General features: G+C 41.0%; 1 protein-coding gene across 7 annotated transcripts in view; it reads right to left on the reverse strand.

Moving 5' to 3' along the window:
• Nucleotides 1–1,179: 1,179 nt before the first annotated feature.
• DAGLA (diacylglycerol lipase alpha) overlaps nt 1,180–14,830 on the reverse strand; it is a 2,305,179-nt gene continuing 2,291,528 nt past the window's right edge. For 5 of the 7 annotated variants that reach the window (XM_044059505.1, XM_044059506.1, XM_044059501.1 and 2 more), the window contains one exon: nt 1,180–2,390. In XM_044059505.1, coding sequence (XP_043915440.1) covers nt 1,454–2,390 — 937 coding nt within the window. In that variant the 3' untranslated portion in view covers nt 1,180–1,453. The remainder of the gene's footprint in view (nt 2,391–14,830) is intronic. The other 2 variants (XM_044059508.1, XM_044059507.1) reach the window with 1 other exon arrangement.

The following is a 14,830-nucleotide window of genomic DNA, read 5'->3' on the forward strand; positions in this document are numbered from 1 at the left end:
GTTTTAAAATGTAATCCATAAACATGCCCTACTGATTAAAAATTCATTCAAACAGTTTAGTAAACAGCTCTAAATATAGCTTTAGTAATATGACTGTAGGTGCATGCAGCCAAAGGGTTGACCGAACCATATGTTTAACCCTCCCCAACTACTGACCATGCTTAAACAGTCCACTACTGAGATACACTGTTATGTATGTTTCTGTTTCTAACAATGTGCATGGCTAACATTGTGCACACTATAAACTAAAAAAGCTTCTACACATTTGACTGTACAGCTGATACAGTAATAGTGTTATCTGAGACTTCAGAAGAAGCATCCTACAAACCCTGTAAATGCTGTGGACCCTGTTGGTCTTACAAATAGATTTCTGATTAATTTCATCTGACGTACTACTTTTGCTTTTTATCCAAGGTCACATCCTGGCAGATATATTTATTAACTGACCCTACACTTTAATTACCCAGTCAAATTCCCCTTGAGCCTAGTTCATATCCATCTTTGTGCATCAATGAATCCTGCAAGCTGCCTTTCAGAGGACTTTTAGCAGAAGCCTAGTTAAGACATCAGCACAGCAGCACAGTCTAACAGGTAAAATTGGGATTTGTCACCTCAGCAACACAGCGTGGAGATGAAGTTGAACTGACACAGGTGACTGGTCATCACATCATTTTTCTCTGAGTATAGATACAGTTATTTTCTGCTTTGGAAAGACTGAACAACAGTATATGAAAAGTTATGAGAACACAGTTCCAGCAATTAAGAAATAAAATCCCATGGCATCGCACTTCACCTGTAGAGCAGTTTACTTCACACAATCCTACATATGTGCAGCTTTGACTTGTCAAGTTCACGTTTGGTCACCTTAAATATTTATGGCTAATTATGACAGGCAATCTGACATGCAATGGCATTTCTGAAAAGTGCAATAATCTTGGGAAAATGTTTTAATAATATAGACGAAATGTCACTATACTTCAAATAATTTCAGTTAGGTGGCCAAACTCAGTTATAAGTAAAGCATTACAACTTTTATAAATAAGTTGATCCCAAAGCAGCCAACCTATATAATATATGTAACTCATAAATTCACATATGCAAGTGCGCACACACACACACACACACACACACACACACACACACACACACACACACACACACACACACACACACACACACACACACACACACACACACACACACACACACACACACACACACACACTCACACACACACACACACTTTTACCAGCCTTACCCATACCTTAAAATGTAGACACTGGCAAAGTGTACCAATCTATGTAGACTGGCCCAATGATCAATTCATTTTATCAAGGCATATACAGAGAAAAATGAAAAAATTAGGAAACAAAAATTCCAATATTAATTCTGCTCTTATGACTAAAAGAAAAATAAGAAAGTATGAAACAAGTCACATAATGTAAAGCATGTCCTAAAGGGCAGAGATGATAAAATCGTCCTGCTGTAAGTGGTTTGGCTCTTGCTGGGTAGGTGTTGATGTCCGAAGTTTATCAACTGATAAATTTTCCTGACTGCTCATGCCAGTTGGTGTGAGGTCCATGAGCTCCCCTGAGGAGCTAAGTGGAAAGGATGGGGAAACAGAGATTCCCGAAGAAGGGTCTGCTGAACCAGTAAATAGACGTGGTGGCTTTGGCACAAGATTTGGTTCATACTGTGCCCGTAATAAAATCTCATGCTCGCTGACAGACTTGGGAACTTCAGAAAACTCCTCCATACTTTCTGAAATCATCATGTGGTAGATATCCTGGAAGGAACTACTTTTGCCATCCAAGTTAAATAAGCTGTCAATGAACTCAGCAAATTCCAGTACTTGTGGACTGGGCACCTCAGTCAGCCGACCATTCTGTAGTGCCATCTCCTCTTGTGACTGCTGTGAAATGCCATCCGCCTCCACTGCTGTGTGATCGCTCCCTGATTCATCACGGTGCTGACTAGGTGAAGATGGTGAACTGGTATGCATTGGTTCTAAGATTTGTGTATCCTGTGAGTGTTTGGATAAAGTGTCAGCACCCAGTAGTTCTGTGCGGGAACTAAGTGAGGGGTTCTCCTCAGGAATTGCAGGGTTAACATAAAAGCATGGCATCTCATCCTTCTCCATAACTACATGCAGGCTTGGTGAGTCCCTAACACTGCGCAGACCAGAAGAGCGCCGTGAATCAAAGCTGCAGATCGATTCATTGTCAGACAAACTCTCCATGATGGCCAATGGAGCCCTTCGTTCTTGGAATTCTGATGCTAAGCGCTGCTTTGTGCCCATGAGAAGAAGCTCCACAGGGTCTTTTGGAGGTGGAGAGCATGGTTTAGTTTCATAAAATCCTTCCAGACTGATTTCCGATCTTGTTCTGCTCCTGGACAAATTACAAAATGTAAATTTTAATAATTATACACACTCAGATTATGATATAAAATAAAAATACTGTACAAAATGCTGACAAAACAATCAAATATAATCAACATAATGCAAACTTAATAAAACTGTTTAAGCTCTACTAAAGAAGTATAATAGGGTAATCATATACAAAGCAATACAATATTAAAAACAAAAAACAGCAGAAAGAACAGTTATATAAGAATGCACCAGATCTTCGAGAGGTGTGTACTCATGAAGTCAGGCAATTATAACCATGCATTGCCAAATGGTAAAATTCCATGACAGACCCTACAGTGTATGCGGCATGCAGGTTCCCTCACAGACAATACTACTGCCATCAGGGACTATTCCCTGGATCACCAAATTCATGGAATGAGCTGCCAGAATGGGAGATGGAGACAGAATCTAAAGAAGTATTCAAGAGGGGATGGGGCAGGTGGAGAAAGGGTAAGGGCGAAGGCAGGGATGGAGGGGAGGTAGAATTTGAAATATACATAAAGGGCACACTGTACAGGCTTAGTGTCTTCTTCTGCCACCAAACAAATTTAAATTAAGTATTTAAGCACACAAAAATTATAGCAGTCACTCTACTTTTAGCTTTTTCTTGTGAAGAAGCAAGGATCACTGCTTCCTGGTTACCATAAGCCAAGAGGATTGAGGTCATCCAGTTCTGACAATAAAGAAAAAATATATGAGAACCACAATCAGCCCACTAGAAGTGTAAGCATACAATAAGAGAGAACAGGAGAAGAATGCTGCAAATATAGACCTGCTGACAGACAGCCCATTAGAAATGCGCAGGGTAAGAAATTCCTATGTAACTGTTCTGTCATCTTTGAGGGTATGTTAGGCAGAGGTTCAAGCAACTAGAGTGACTTTCAAGCAATAAGAAAATATTACTCACCTGTAATAATCTCCTTTGTTTTATGTATGGTTTCCTCCTGAACTGAGGCTGTGATTCGTGGACAAAATAAAAGTATTGAGCAGTTCAATGTAATGAAGTGAAATAAAACACAGCGTAACACAATGGAAGAATCATGTGAAACAGTGGTGATTCATGAAAGTTATCAATGTAGAAACCAAGACACACCAAGCATACACATTAAGTAGATGTAGCAAATGGAGTAACATAAATGAGAAACAGTTGTAACTAAAGATGCAATCCACACAAACCTGATTCTTTAAGTGGTAGAGAGAGAGTTATAAGTACATAAGATCACAAACTAATGGTGAATAAAAGTTCAGAATGGTTCTGGACTGAGTAGCACATCTGACAAGAATTGGTAATCCTGGACAGAAACAAAATGCAACAAGTTTCCTCATGAGGAAGATTCTTGTCACACAACAAGCAAATTAATAGATGGTGGCAAGAACTATCCAGAATAGTAAATGTCAAATGTGGCATGTAGACATGACACCAACAGAACAGCATGCTCCCTCTGGAGGCCAAAGCTGCATTCCATATTCTACTCACAGGCACATTCCATCTTTCCATGCATCATACGGGTCCCTATTTAAGTGATCAAAGTTTAGAACTTTGAATTTCATATGGCCGAAACCATATGATCAAAGTTTTAAAACTTTGAACATTTAAACGGAGATCTCCATACAGTGCGGAATGGGAATATTCCCTTTTCCTCACTGTAGTGCTATCTGTGAGTTGGTATATTTTAATAGCAGGGGTGTGGAGGGTGCAGCCCCCCATGTGGGGGCTGCAGGGGGGCTTGCCCCCCTGCATATATGTGTTTTAATTTTTTTTTTCTTTTTTTTTAATGTTCGAAATTACAAAGTTTTGATCATATGGTCCTAACCATATGAGTTCAAAGTTTTGTCATTTCAGTCATTCAATGTAGACCCGTATCATACTCCAGGCATATCTCAGTGATCAGCATAAGATACTGGACATACTTCAAACATACATGGTACAGCACATGGGACATTATGCATTTTCCATTATACCCTCAAAGAATGGTAACCACCAAGCAAACATTCTATAAAGTGGTAGGTCTACCGGTGGAACTACTTATTATGGACTACCAACATATCAATCTGTAAGAAAGCAGGCAGTCAGAGGAATGACACACATGAACAATAAGTTGTTTCATTCAGAATGCCAGTTTGTGTGTAGAGGTGACAGCATCATCATGACTGTGCGACTACTAATGATACCACATCTGATGACATGAGCGAGCGTGAATATGCCTTATCCCAGAAACACATACCACAATGACACCAAACAGCTAAAAATGGGTGGAAATACTGGTCACAACCAGCACTGACATACCAGTAACATGGGAACAGGTGTACTGCACACTAATATAGCCATGGTTGATGAACCCCCTATCTACAATCTCCAAAGTTATGCCTTATGGGGGTCAACTATACTCAAAGACAAACATCCCAAGTGGCACAGAATTGTTTTATGTTTTGTTTTGTTTTTGTTAAATATATGTTTCTTCCCACTGTGCCTACTAACCATCTGGTATCCTCCCATTCAGTCGGGTCCATTCATTGCCTTGCCCTAGGTATTCCTCCATAAGGCTGAGAGCTGCCAGGCACCTTCAATGCTAGTCTGTGTTTTTACCAACATCCTATTAGTAAGGCATTTTTTTGTATTATCAGAACTTGCACCTCCACTGGGTGGGAGGTAATTGGCCTGCGTCACTGCAGAACCCACTATGCCCTCCCCTTGTGAGTTCAAACTCCTCTGCACCCACAGGCCATCTTTGAAATGATTCCCCTGCTCTGATGGTTTGTGGCACTGGATGGCCACAGTCCACAACCACTAAAGATAGCCATGCCCATCCTTCACATGCTAGTTGCAAAAGACACTCTATGCACTAATCAAAATTGTCAAATCTAGACCATACTCAGGGCTTTATCAATCTATGCCAGTACATCTGGCTGCACAGAAATTGTATGGCATACTGAAGAGGCACCATATGTGCCTTGATGCCTCAGTGGGAGTTCTACAGTATTTCTTCAGGATAAAGCTGCATGCTTCTTTCTGGTCTGACACATGCCATGCTATACAACATATGCCTACAATACAGGCTGGTAGTAGCATGTCAGAATATGGTTGCCATTGCACAGTTACTGGCCAGTGGTGGTATACTGATGGATGGCACAGAGACCAAACTGGCAGTTTCATCACTAACACATATCACACAACAGGTGAAGCATGTTCATACCATGGCATATACATATCTGTTGGACATATATGCAGCATAATACATGGCAGATAGGGATGCAGCATACATGAAGTCAGTGTTCCTAAGATGACTGACAGTAATTTACACTATGCATTATTAAGTCACTGTGGTAAGCACTCTAGAATAGTTTAACCAAAACAGCAAGTGGACAGGTCACACAGAAAAGCCTCACATGCAAAAACAACAGAAAGATCTAGGCAAACCAGTGTCTCCACTGTGTAATGCTGTAAACCTCCACTGAAGGAAGCCCATGAAATATATGTAAAAACCCATAGACATACAAGTGTTCCCACTCCATAGCTTCTGAATGCACACTAATTACTTTCTGCTATATGGTGTGCATAGTACTCAACCTATAAATAATACAGGGCATCCACCTACACAATTACAAGATGTCTACGGCCCAAACTTGTGTTAACAGCTCTCAGTACATACGTGTGTTCAGAGCTACACACTTCTACATGGAGACCAGCCTCGTCCATATCTTACATCCATGGAGGCTCTATCCCAAAAGTGCACATATGCCATACAGCTCCACCCCAAGGAGAGGAGGTAGAAGTCTGAATGAATCAGTTACTAATTCTGCTATCTGAATGACAGCCTGCCTTCCTGCAGCCAAGTCTGGTACCATAAATGGAAATCCATTCCATGAAATGATGCACATAGGCTGCTGTCACAGTCTGTGTGCACTGGACTTGTACACAGAACTACCATACAGCCCTGAGTTCCTGAAGAGTCTATGTAAAGCTTATCTGTGTGTGCTGCATCTAAATAATATCAAAATGTGTAGAGTTATGCATAAAGCAAAAAAATAAGTTGTGTCCTAAATGGACATCCCTGTAGTGAGGTAACACTGATAGCGCAAATCAGTTGTGGGAGTGGTCCATATACATGTAAGTATATTTAAGTACATCAAGATCTAGCTCTGGTAGCATCACTTATCATCAGTGCCCACCGATATTCACTGTATGCCATCATACAACTATGTCCATACACTTCATGTTATTATAATAGGCTGCCTGAAGAAGGTGGGCTCTCCCCTCTTCATCAAAGTTGTTCTCTCTTCCTTGGGGATCATTATCAGGCTGACTCTCAGATTCATAGGTAGGTACTAGGCTATCGGCCCAAGGGCCTACGTAAGCCTAGCCAGCAAGTTTCCATGGCTTACACCACCCAAGAAAGTTATTTTCCTGTGCCACTGTCGTGCAGAGACACAGAAGTGATCCCCGGGGTGTATTTCCTATTTCCCATCCACTCATCAAGATTTTTCTTGAAGAATGCTAATGAAGAACTTTGCTTGACATAGATGGGTAGCTTGTTCCAGAGTATAGGAAGTCTCTGGGACAGGAATCTATCCCTCCAGCATGTCCTGTTTATTGTGGTGACAAGGTTTGGGTCCCCAGAGCATGCAGCTTGAGGGGATTGGGATTTCTTTAGGTGTAGCGTGTCCAACAGCTCTGGGTTTGACATAGCTTTATATGTTAGGCAGAGATCACCTTGGAGTACGCGATATGCTATGGAGTAAAGCTGGGTTTTTTTGAGGCGGTCAGTGTAGAGCATTTGTTTGAGGCCAGTAATCCTCATTGTGAGGTACTTCTGTGGCCTTTCCAGCTGCTGCAGATGTATTGTGAGGTACATTCCAAAAGGAGCGTTGTACTCTATAAGGGGTCTAATGAGTGACGAGTAGAGGGCAACAATGACCTCTTTTTTCCTAGATGAGAACCCTTTTGTGATGAGATGTGCCATGTAGAAGGACTTCCTGACTACTGTGGCGATGTGACTATCAAAGGAGAGACTACTGTCCACCTGGGTCCCAAGGTCTGTTATCACGCATTCGGTGTTAAGTAGATTGCTGCCTATGTGGTAGTTCATGGGTACAGAGTTTTTACCAAAGGGGATGACGCTGCACTTTTTGGCATTGAGCTTGAGATGATGGCTCTGACACCAGGCATCTGTCTCAGTGAGGCGCTTCTATAGGATGTCCACATCATTTGGGGACTTGACTATGGCTCCTAGTTTGCAGTCATCTGCGAACTTCGTTAGCCAGAGGCCTTCTGTGTTAGCCTGTACTTCAGAGAAGTAAAATAGCAAACAGAAGAGGTCCCAGGACGGAACCCTGTGGTACTCTACTTGTTACTGTTTTGAGGTCAGAATTGGAGTCTGCAACTTTTACAGTGTGGGTTCTGTAAGTAAGCCAGTTGGCAACCCATCTTGTGATGTAGGGATTTATACCTAGTTTAGTGAGTTTAGCTATAATTCAGAATGGGGGATTTTGTCAAAAGCCTTGGCGAGGTCAAGATAGGCTGTGTGAACCACCTTACCCTCATCCTCGGCTATGGTGACTGCATCAAAGAAGTTGATCAGGTTCAGGAAGCATGATCTGCCTTTCACAAACCCGAACTGGATCCAGAGTTTGGAGGTTACCAATGCCTTTGTTTATGATGATACGTTCCATGGCCTTGCAGACGAGGCTTGTCAGGCTAATAGGTCGATAGTTCCTGGGATCAGTGGTGGCTCCCCCTTTGTGGAGTGGGATAACTGTTGCTGTGCGCCATTCAGTGGGCACAAAGCCTTATGCGAGGCTATTATTGAACATGGTGCTTAAGTGGAGAGTCAGTTCGTTCTGAAGTCCGTGTAAAACGCAGCCTGGGATGTTGTCCGGTCCCATGGATGCTGTGTTTTTGGCTTTAGAGAGTGCAGCTTTAACTTGGGTAGTTGTGATTGCAGGGACTCTGCATTCTGACTGTATAGATACGGGCCCTTTAGGGGGTGAGAGGGGGTAAAGTTAGCACTGAACCTATCTGCCAGGATGTTGGCAATATCAGTTGGTTCTGTAATTTTTGTGCCTTTGTGCACTCAGTGTAGATCTGGGTGTTGCCATCTAGATTCTTGACATAGCTACAGAATGCTTTGTGGTTGGTCCTTGGATTTAGTGGCGATTTTGTTTTCGTAGCTAGCTTTGGAGGATCTTATAAGAGATCTCAACTTCTTACTGAAGCTGACAAGGGAGCTCCTCCACTCATGGGATTTTACTCTCTTTTGCAACAGTTTCTTCCTTCTGTTGTACAGTTCGTTTATGGCAGGGGACCACCAGACTGGCTTTCTTTTTATTGCTCATGAAGCAATAAGCATAATGCCTACCAAACATTTATCACAAGGTAGCCTGCACTACACTAGAGGAGCACAAATGCTGTGGACAACACTAATCAACTGATCCCTGTAGACATACCCAATATCTGATCAGGTTTGCAAATATCCTGCACTGAATATCTGAGAGGCATGCTATACAATGTCCTATTCATAGGTACATAACTGGGGTGCACTTATGACACCAATCCATGCAAATTAGAGTTGTAAATTCATGCAGGTCTATGAATCTTAGAAAAATTCTACAGCGTAATTCTATACAAATGGTAGCAACTGCATAGCATTCTACAATGTTACTTTACTTTCTTTTTTCCATGTGTGCTTTACAATGTCATTCCATTCTGATGCACAACTGTGTACTGTGTGTTGCAAAGCCAGAAACTGGGGAATGCCCACAGTCCCAAATGCTGCCATGTGGTTACAGTGCAGGATACTGTGACAGAAGAACTTAAATGGCAGCAGCTCAACCAAGTTTTGCACAATATGCTTAATTACTGTAATACACTGCCGGTTATGATTTACCTTACTGTACAGTAATGGCGCACACAAAAATATGAGCACCAAGATAACTACAGCAAGAAACTCTCCACCTAGCAGATATGGACTCAAACCAGCTTTGGAGGTGAGCTTTAGACTAAGGATAGTTGAACACATAACACAACATTAGGCAGTAGTCCAGCAGATAGCCATTCCATGAGATGACGAGCAATGCCATTATGAGTGGAATGATATGCAGCACTACCATTCCCATACCTAGACCTAAGGGCATGCATCATGCACTGTTTCAATGTACCTGACCACCATGGGAAAGTGTGTCTGCATCTGCCCATGTGGCTCTTAGTAGAAGAGCTGCTGAATGTGCCTTTTTATCAAGCATGGCTGTTGTTTTGAATGCATTTAGTTTGTGCTGTCCTAAGCTGGATGCACTGGTTTATTTCACTTCCAGTATAACATTTCTGTACTTGTGATACTCTGCACGTCTCATAAAACAAACCTGTCTTTAAACAGACTTTATAGCTACAGAGTAGCCGGTAGGTTCATGCTGAGTATATGTACTATACCACAAAGTATGTTTAATGCTACCTCTAATCTTGTTTATTAAGGCTCTACAGACTGTGGCACTATGTAATTGTTGTAATGATATGCCCTGATATGCTGATACTTGTCTCACTCTTCAAAATACGCTGAACCAGCCTACCTGTCTGTGTACTAAGACTCCTGTCTGCTAAGATATACAGCATCCTAGTAATTTCTAATGAGATGCACTAACACCAGCATGTGGCCTTTGTTCACTCTTTGATGTGCTGGAACACTTTGGGGTCCATGAACTGCTGCATTCAGATTGAGCAGTATACACGTTATCAAGCTATTAACACTTGTGCTTGCCACATAAGGGTCTACATCATAAAAATGCAGAGATGCATGTCCAGGAGAGATTATGTCTGTGCTGCTAGTGTAGAAGAAATGCTCCCAGGGGGTTAGAACATGTCTATCTGCACTATATTTGTGATGTACATTTTGATTACATTTACAATGCAAATGTCTCTATCTATAGCTGAGCTAACAGCAGCACATCTTAAAGTTCTGATAGGAAGGCTGCTGCAGATTGGTACATGCCATGTCACCACAGGTAATTCTGAGGTAGAAGGGGATGAGATGTGTATCCTCAGTCAGGTAACATCAGTGGCAGGAGGTCAGGCCATAAAGCACGATGGATCACATTATGATCATAATGCATGGGACTGTCATATGTACAAACAATTAAGATCATGGTCAGTATTTCTTAATGCCATGCAGTAAGAAGCAAACACGTACTGGCAGTTGATATGTGCTCTGTATGAGATACAGTGCAGGATGTGTCAGCAAAGGTAGATATTTGACACTACTACTGGTCTGCTGAAAAAGACTGCAGTCCAACAGCATGGTAAGGCGGTGGCATTGATAAAGGACATGTCTTCCTATTCCACTGCTGCTCCTACACTAGCTCAAAGGTAAGGATTTCAAGTGTTGGATAAGTTCCTTATTTCATTACTAGGCATGAAGTCCAGGAGACCACTGTGAAGCCAATTCCAATTTCTCAATTATCCCCTAGCACTGTCTTAGAGTTGTACAGTAGTTAAACTGAGGTTGGAGGTATGAATCCTGGACTACACAAAGCAGTTCATTAACTTCTCATAGCCTTAATCCTCTTTGCTATCTCTCAGATAAATATACAGAGAAAATCCATATAGACATGTGGAGAATATTCAAAATCCACACAGGGAGTCATTGAAGAACAGGATTGAATTCTGGACCCCAGAGTTGTGAAGCAAAAATCTTAACTACTGAGCCCACCCTACTGCAATCTAGTTGTTGCTGCCTCTCGTCTGTGTGCCTGTGCTTAGCTCTGTTGTATATTTATTTATTACTTATTGTATTTGTTTACCGGGATGGTCCACTAGGCCTAGGTGAGCCAATTTTCATTGGAGGCCCGGGGAGAAAAGCTCCACAAAATATGACAGTGCATACAAGAAAATAATATGCATTATAGAGTACAATACAGTTACAATGGAGTAAAACATTGAAGTTTACACTAATATAGAGTTTATACAGCCACACTACATTACGAAGAATGTAATCCCAATGGTTCAATATTATATACATATTTACACACTTCTATCTTGTGTAGTATTGCGAACATTAATGGTAGAACTAGATGATTGTGAAACAGCTTTGAAAGATTAATTGTTATTGGGTTGTGGGTGGTAGTAGCAAAGATTTAACAGCTAGAGTTTGAGCTCATGCAGTTGTTGTGGTGAGATAATGTGAGAGAGATTTAAAGAGTACTGAGATTGAATAAGGAGGGTTTAAAGTGAGGAAGCAGATATTTAAGGAGAATTTATTTTAGCACAAGAACAATGCCAGAGTGAAGAAAGATGTTTTCTTGGGAATGACTTAAAGAGAACAGGGTTAATTATGGTTCTGATAGAAGGTGGGAGAGCATTCCAGAGTTTAGAGGCTGTGAAAAAGTACAGCATTTGACCAGCTGAGAGATTTGGTTTGTCAACTTTTAGCAATGATATATTCCTTTCTCCCTGGTATACCACTATATATGTTTGTGTGTGCATGGGGTGTATCTTTTGCTTTACTGGACCACTAAAGCTTGGAAGGTGCAAAAAGCATTGTCACATGACTCATGATGCGATAATGCATCGTGTCACTTCTTTGACAGACTACTTCGGAAAAAAAAACAGTAGAATTTGTACCATTCTGTTTAGCACATAGCTGACTAATCTGTTTAAGCATGTTCTGCACTGCACACATCCATTTGGCATATATCTGTAGACCATATGCTCTCTCTCTTCCTGTAGTTCTGGTTTTATCTGCCAATACTACTTACCTTGCTCATTTCTGTCTAATTAATGCAAAACTTCTGACCTGCAAAATCTTAGCATCTGATTTTATTTTGTTGAAATGCAGTTGCTTTTAAATCAGTGACATGTCTTTGTGTGTTGCTCTCTCCTGCCTTATTGTAGTATGTGGTATAACATGTACATAGATCACTTGATCATTGCCTGAGTTTACTGAAATATCTTAGAATTAGAACGATCAACTAAACAAATAATTTCCATCAAAAAATATAACTTGGCAATGGAGACTATATTGTGTGGGATTTAGCATCTTCTGAGTTAGTTACATTAGCGAATAATTGCACAGCAAAGAAAAAAAAATAATTTTTGAGTTGTTCATTCGGTCAGCTGTACTTATCCAAATACATTTGGATGACCCAAAATTCAAGGAGGCAGCCATTTTAGTTCCAACAATGCATCTAGGAAATAAATAGCTATGTACTCAACATCCTAGACATTCTGTAAGCAGGCCTTCTACAGTGGTAATAACTAGAACTTCCTCTTCTGAATTTTCTCACTTCTCTGCATTGACTGGCTGATTTTTACCAGGATTGCATGTTGTCATCAGACAACACACAAGGAGGACACATTCAGTTCCCATGCAACAAAGGAAAAAATAAAAACAAAGAAACAATCATTGAATAAGAACATATTTACATCCCCTTTCAGTTTACAGGAAATCTATCCTGTATTTGCATGACAGAATGGCTATCCAAACATATATGGATGGAGAGAGAGCAACATGCATCCAATGCCAGTGTCTTTCCTCAGAGATAAACATGTAAGATTAAGAAGTACAACTCTACTAGCCTTCTTAAAGCATGTAGTAGTTTAGAAGAATTTAATGAAATAAAAGAATAAACCACTCGGAAGGCAGGAGAAAAGGCCAAATGGAAGGGCTCAGAAGGCCATGACAGACTCATGAACTCAAATTCCAAGCAATAGTGCTTTGTGAATATGTGAACTAACAGACAACTGGCCATGTCATAAAGACACACAATGGAGACACTTCTGAAACAGCAGTAAAAGCAAACTCATCCCTGATGGAGTGACCATTGACAGCAGTATCTTCAGTTGAGAAGTTAATCACCTGATGGCAAAAATGCAGTTAGCAGTCCACCTGGGCAGTGTCTAAATTGCAACTAACAGCTCAACTCTTCCTGAAGCAAGGGAAACCAACAACTGCTTGATCTTCCTGAATACATGCATTTTCTTCAGTTTAAATCCAAGATGGTGATAATATGTTCAAGTTATGAATAGCCCCTCTTTGCACTGAAGTCTGCCACAACAAATTAAGCAGGGAGAAGAATGGAGTAGTTCAACAACACTTCTGAAATCACTTTTAATAGAAGACACAACTTACTACTGCTACAAATGGACACTTGTCCCTTGTGAAAGAGCAGAGTTTCCAAAAAATAAAGATCTATAACTCAAAGATCCTGCAAGTTGAGGTGATGGTTCTCAAGAAAAGCATCTTGTAACAAACTTCAGAGGTGCCAAAAAAGCTCACACCATCCTGACAATCATGACATTCAAGTCCCAAAGAAGAAAAAGGTTCAAAAAAGGGCAAAGATGAAGAATCCCTTTCAGTAACAGCTTAAGTAGTCAGTGATGAGTAAACGTTCCACTATCCACAAAGTTATGCATCTTGGCCAATGATTAACTGACACTCATGTCATATACAGGGACGACTGCAAAGTGATCAAATGAGGCAAGAAGTAGTACCTCTCTTCACATAATCAGATAATTTCTGATGAGTATGCGGCTTCCGGGCATCTTCTACTACCTCTGAGACTCCTACTGACAGATCCAGCAGAAGCCAGGGAGCTAAAAAACCCATACCCTGAGACAGAACTGTCTACCACCCCAGCTATCAAGAATTCCCTTGGAGTGCCCTTAGATGGGTTGGACAGAAACACAAAAAACATGTTACTGCCATCACAGAATAACAACAACAAAAATATATATTTTTTCTTGTTTACGTTTTTTGATGAGGCATGAAATGAAGAAAGTCATGCAGGAATCTTCCTTGCCACAAGACAAATTATAGATCTGCCATTATCTCCAACATGTTATGCTGGAACAATAGGAGAGGACTACAGGTCAGTTTCTTGTATGTACAACTCCATGAACACCCTACCAGACATGATTCCCAAATCCTTAGCTCCAGATTATGAATGGAAATGTGACACATGCAAACCACCAGCACATTCACTTCTTGTAAGATGTGAACAGTTGTCTTGTTGGTGCCTCAGTCTATGGCCCACAGCCAGATCAGCATCCCCTCTCTGCATAAATAAGAAGGCCTCTGGTTTCAATTCACACTTGAAAGCTTTGAAGACAAGGAGTAATGTCCAGGGTTTCATATGGTATAGGCGAGGCTTCCACTTTTGAGATGGTCTGCTTTCTCTAACCAGGAGAGTAAATGATGTACCACCACAATATGCAAGCAAGTGTTCAAAATCACAATTAATGGTGAGTTCTGTGGCAGGATGTGAAAGCTTATACAGAGACTGGCAGAAACTTCCACTACTTCAGAGCCTGAAGGTAAGGGTCACACACTGAAACAAAATCCATCATGATATGATAGCTTTGGAAATAATACTTCACAGTCCAATGCAATGTCAAGAATCTGAATACAAACATGGAGATGATAGTTTGGCTACCCT

Source organism: Protopterus annectens, chromosome 17.part0 (genome assembly GCF_019279795.1).
Source record: "Protopterus annectens isolate FY-2018-M chromosome 17.part0, PAN1.0, whole genome shotgun sequence".
Taxonomy (NCBI): Eukaryota; Metazoa; Chordata; order Ceratodontiformes; family Protopteridae; genus Protopterus; species Protopterus annectens.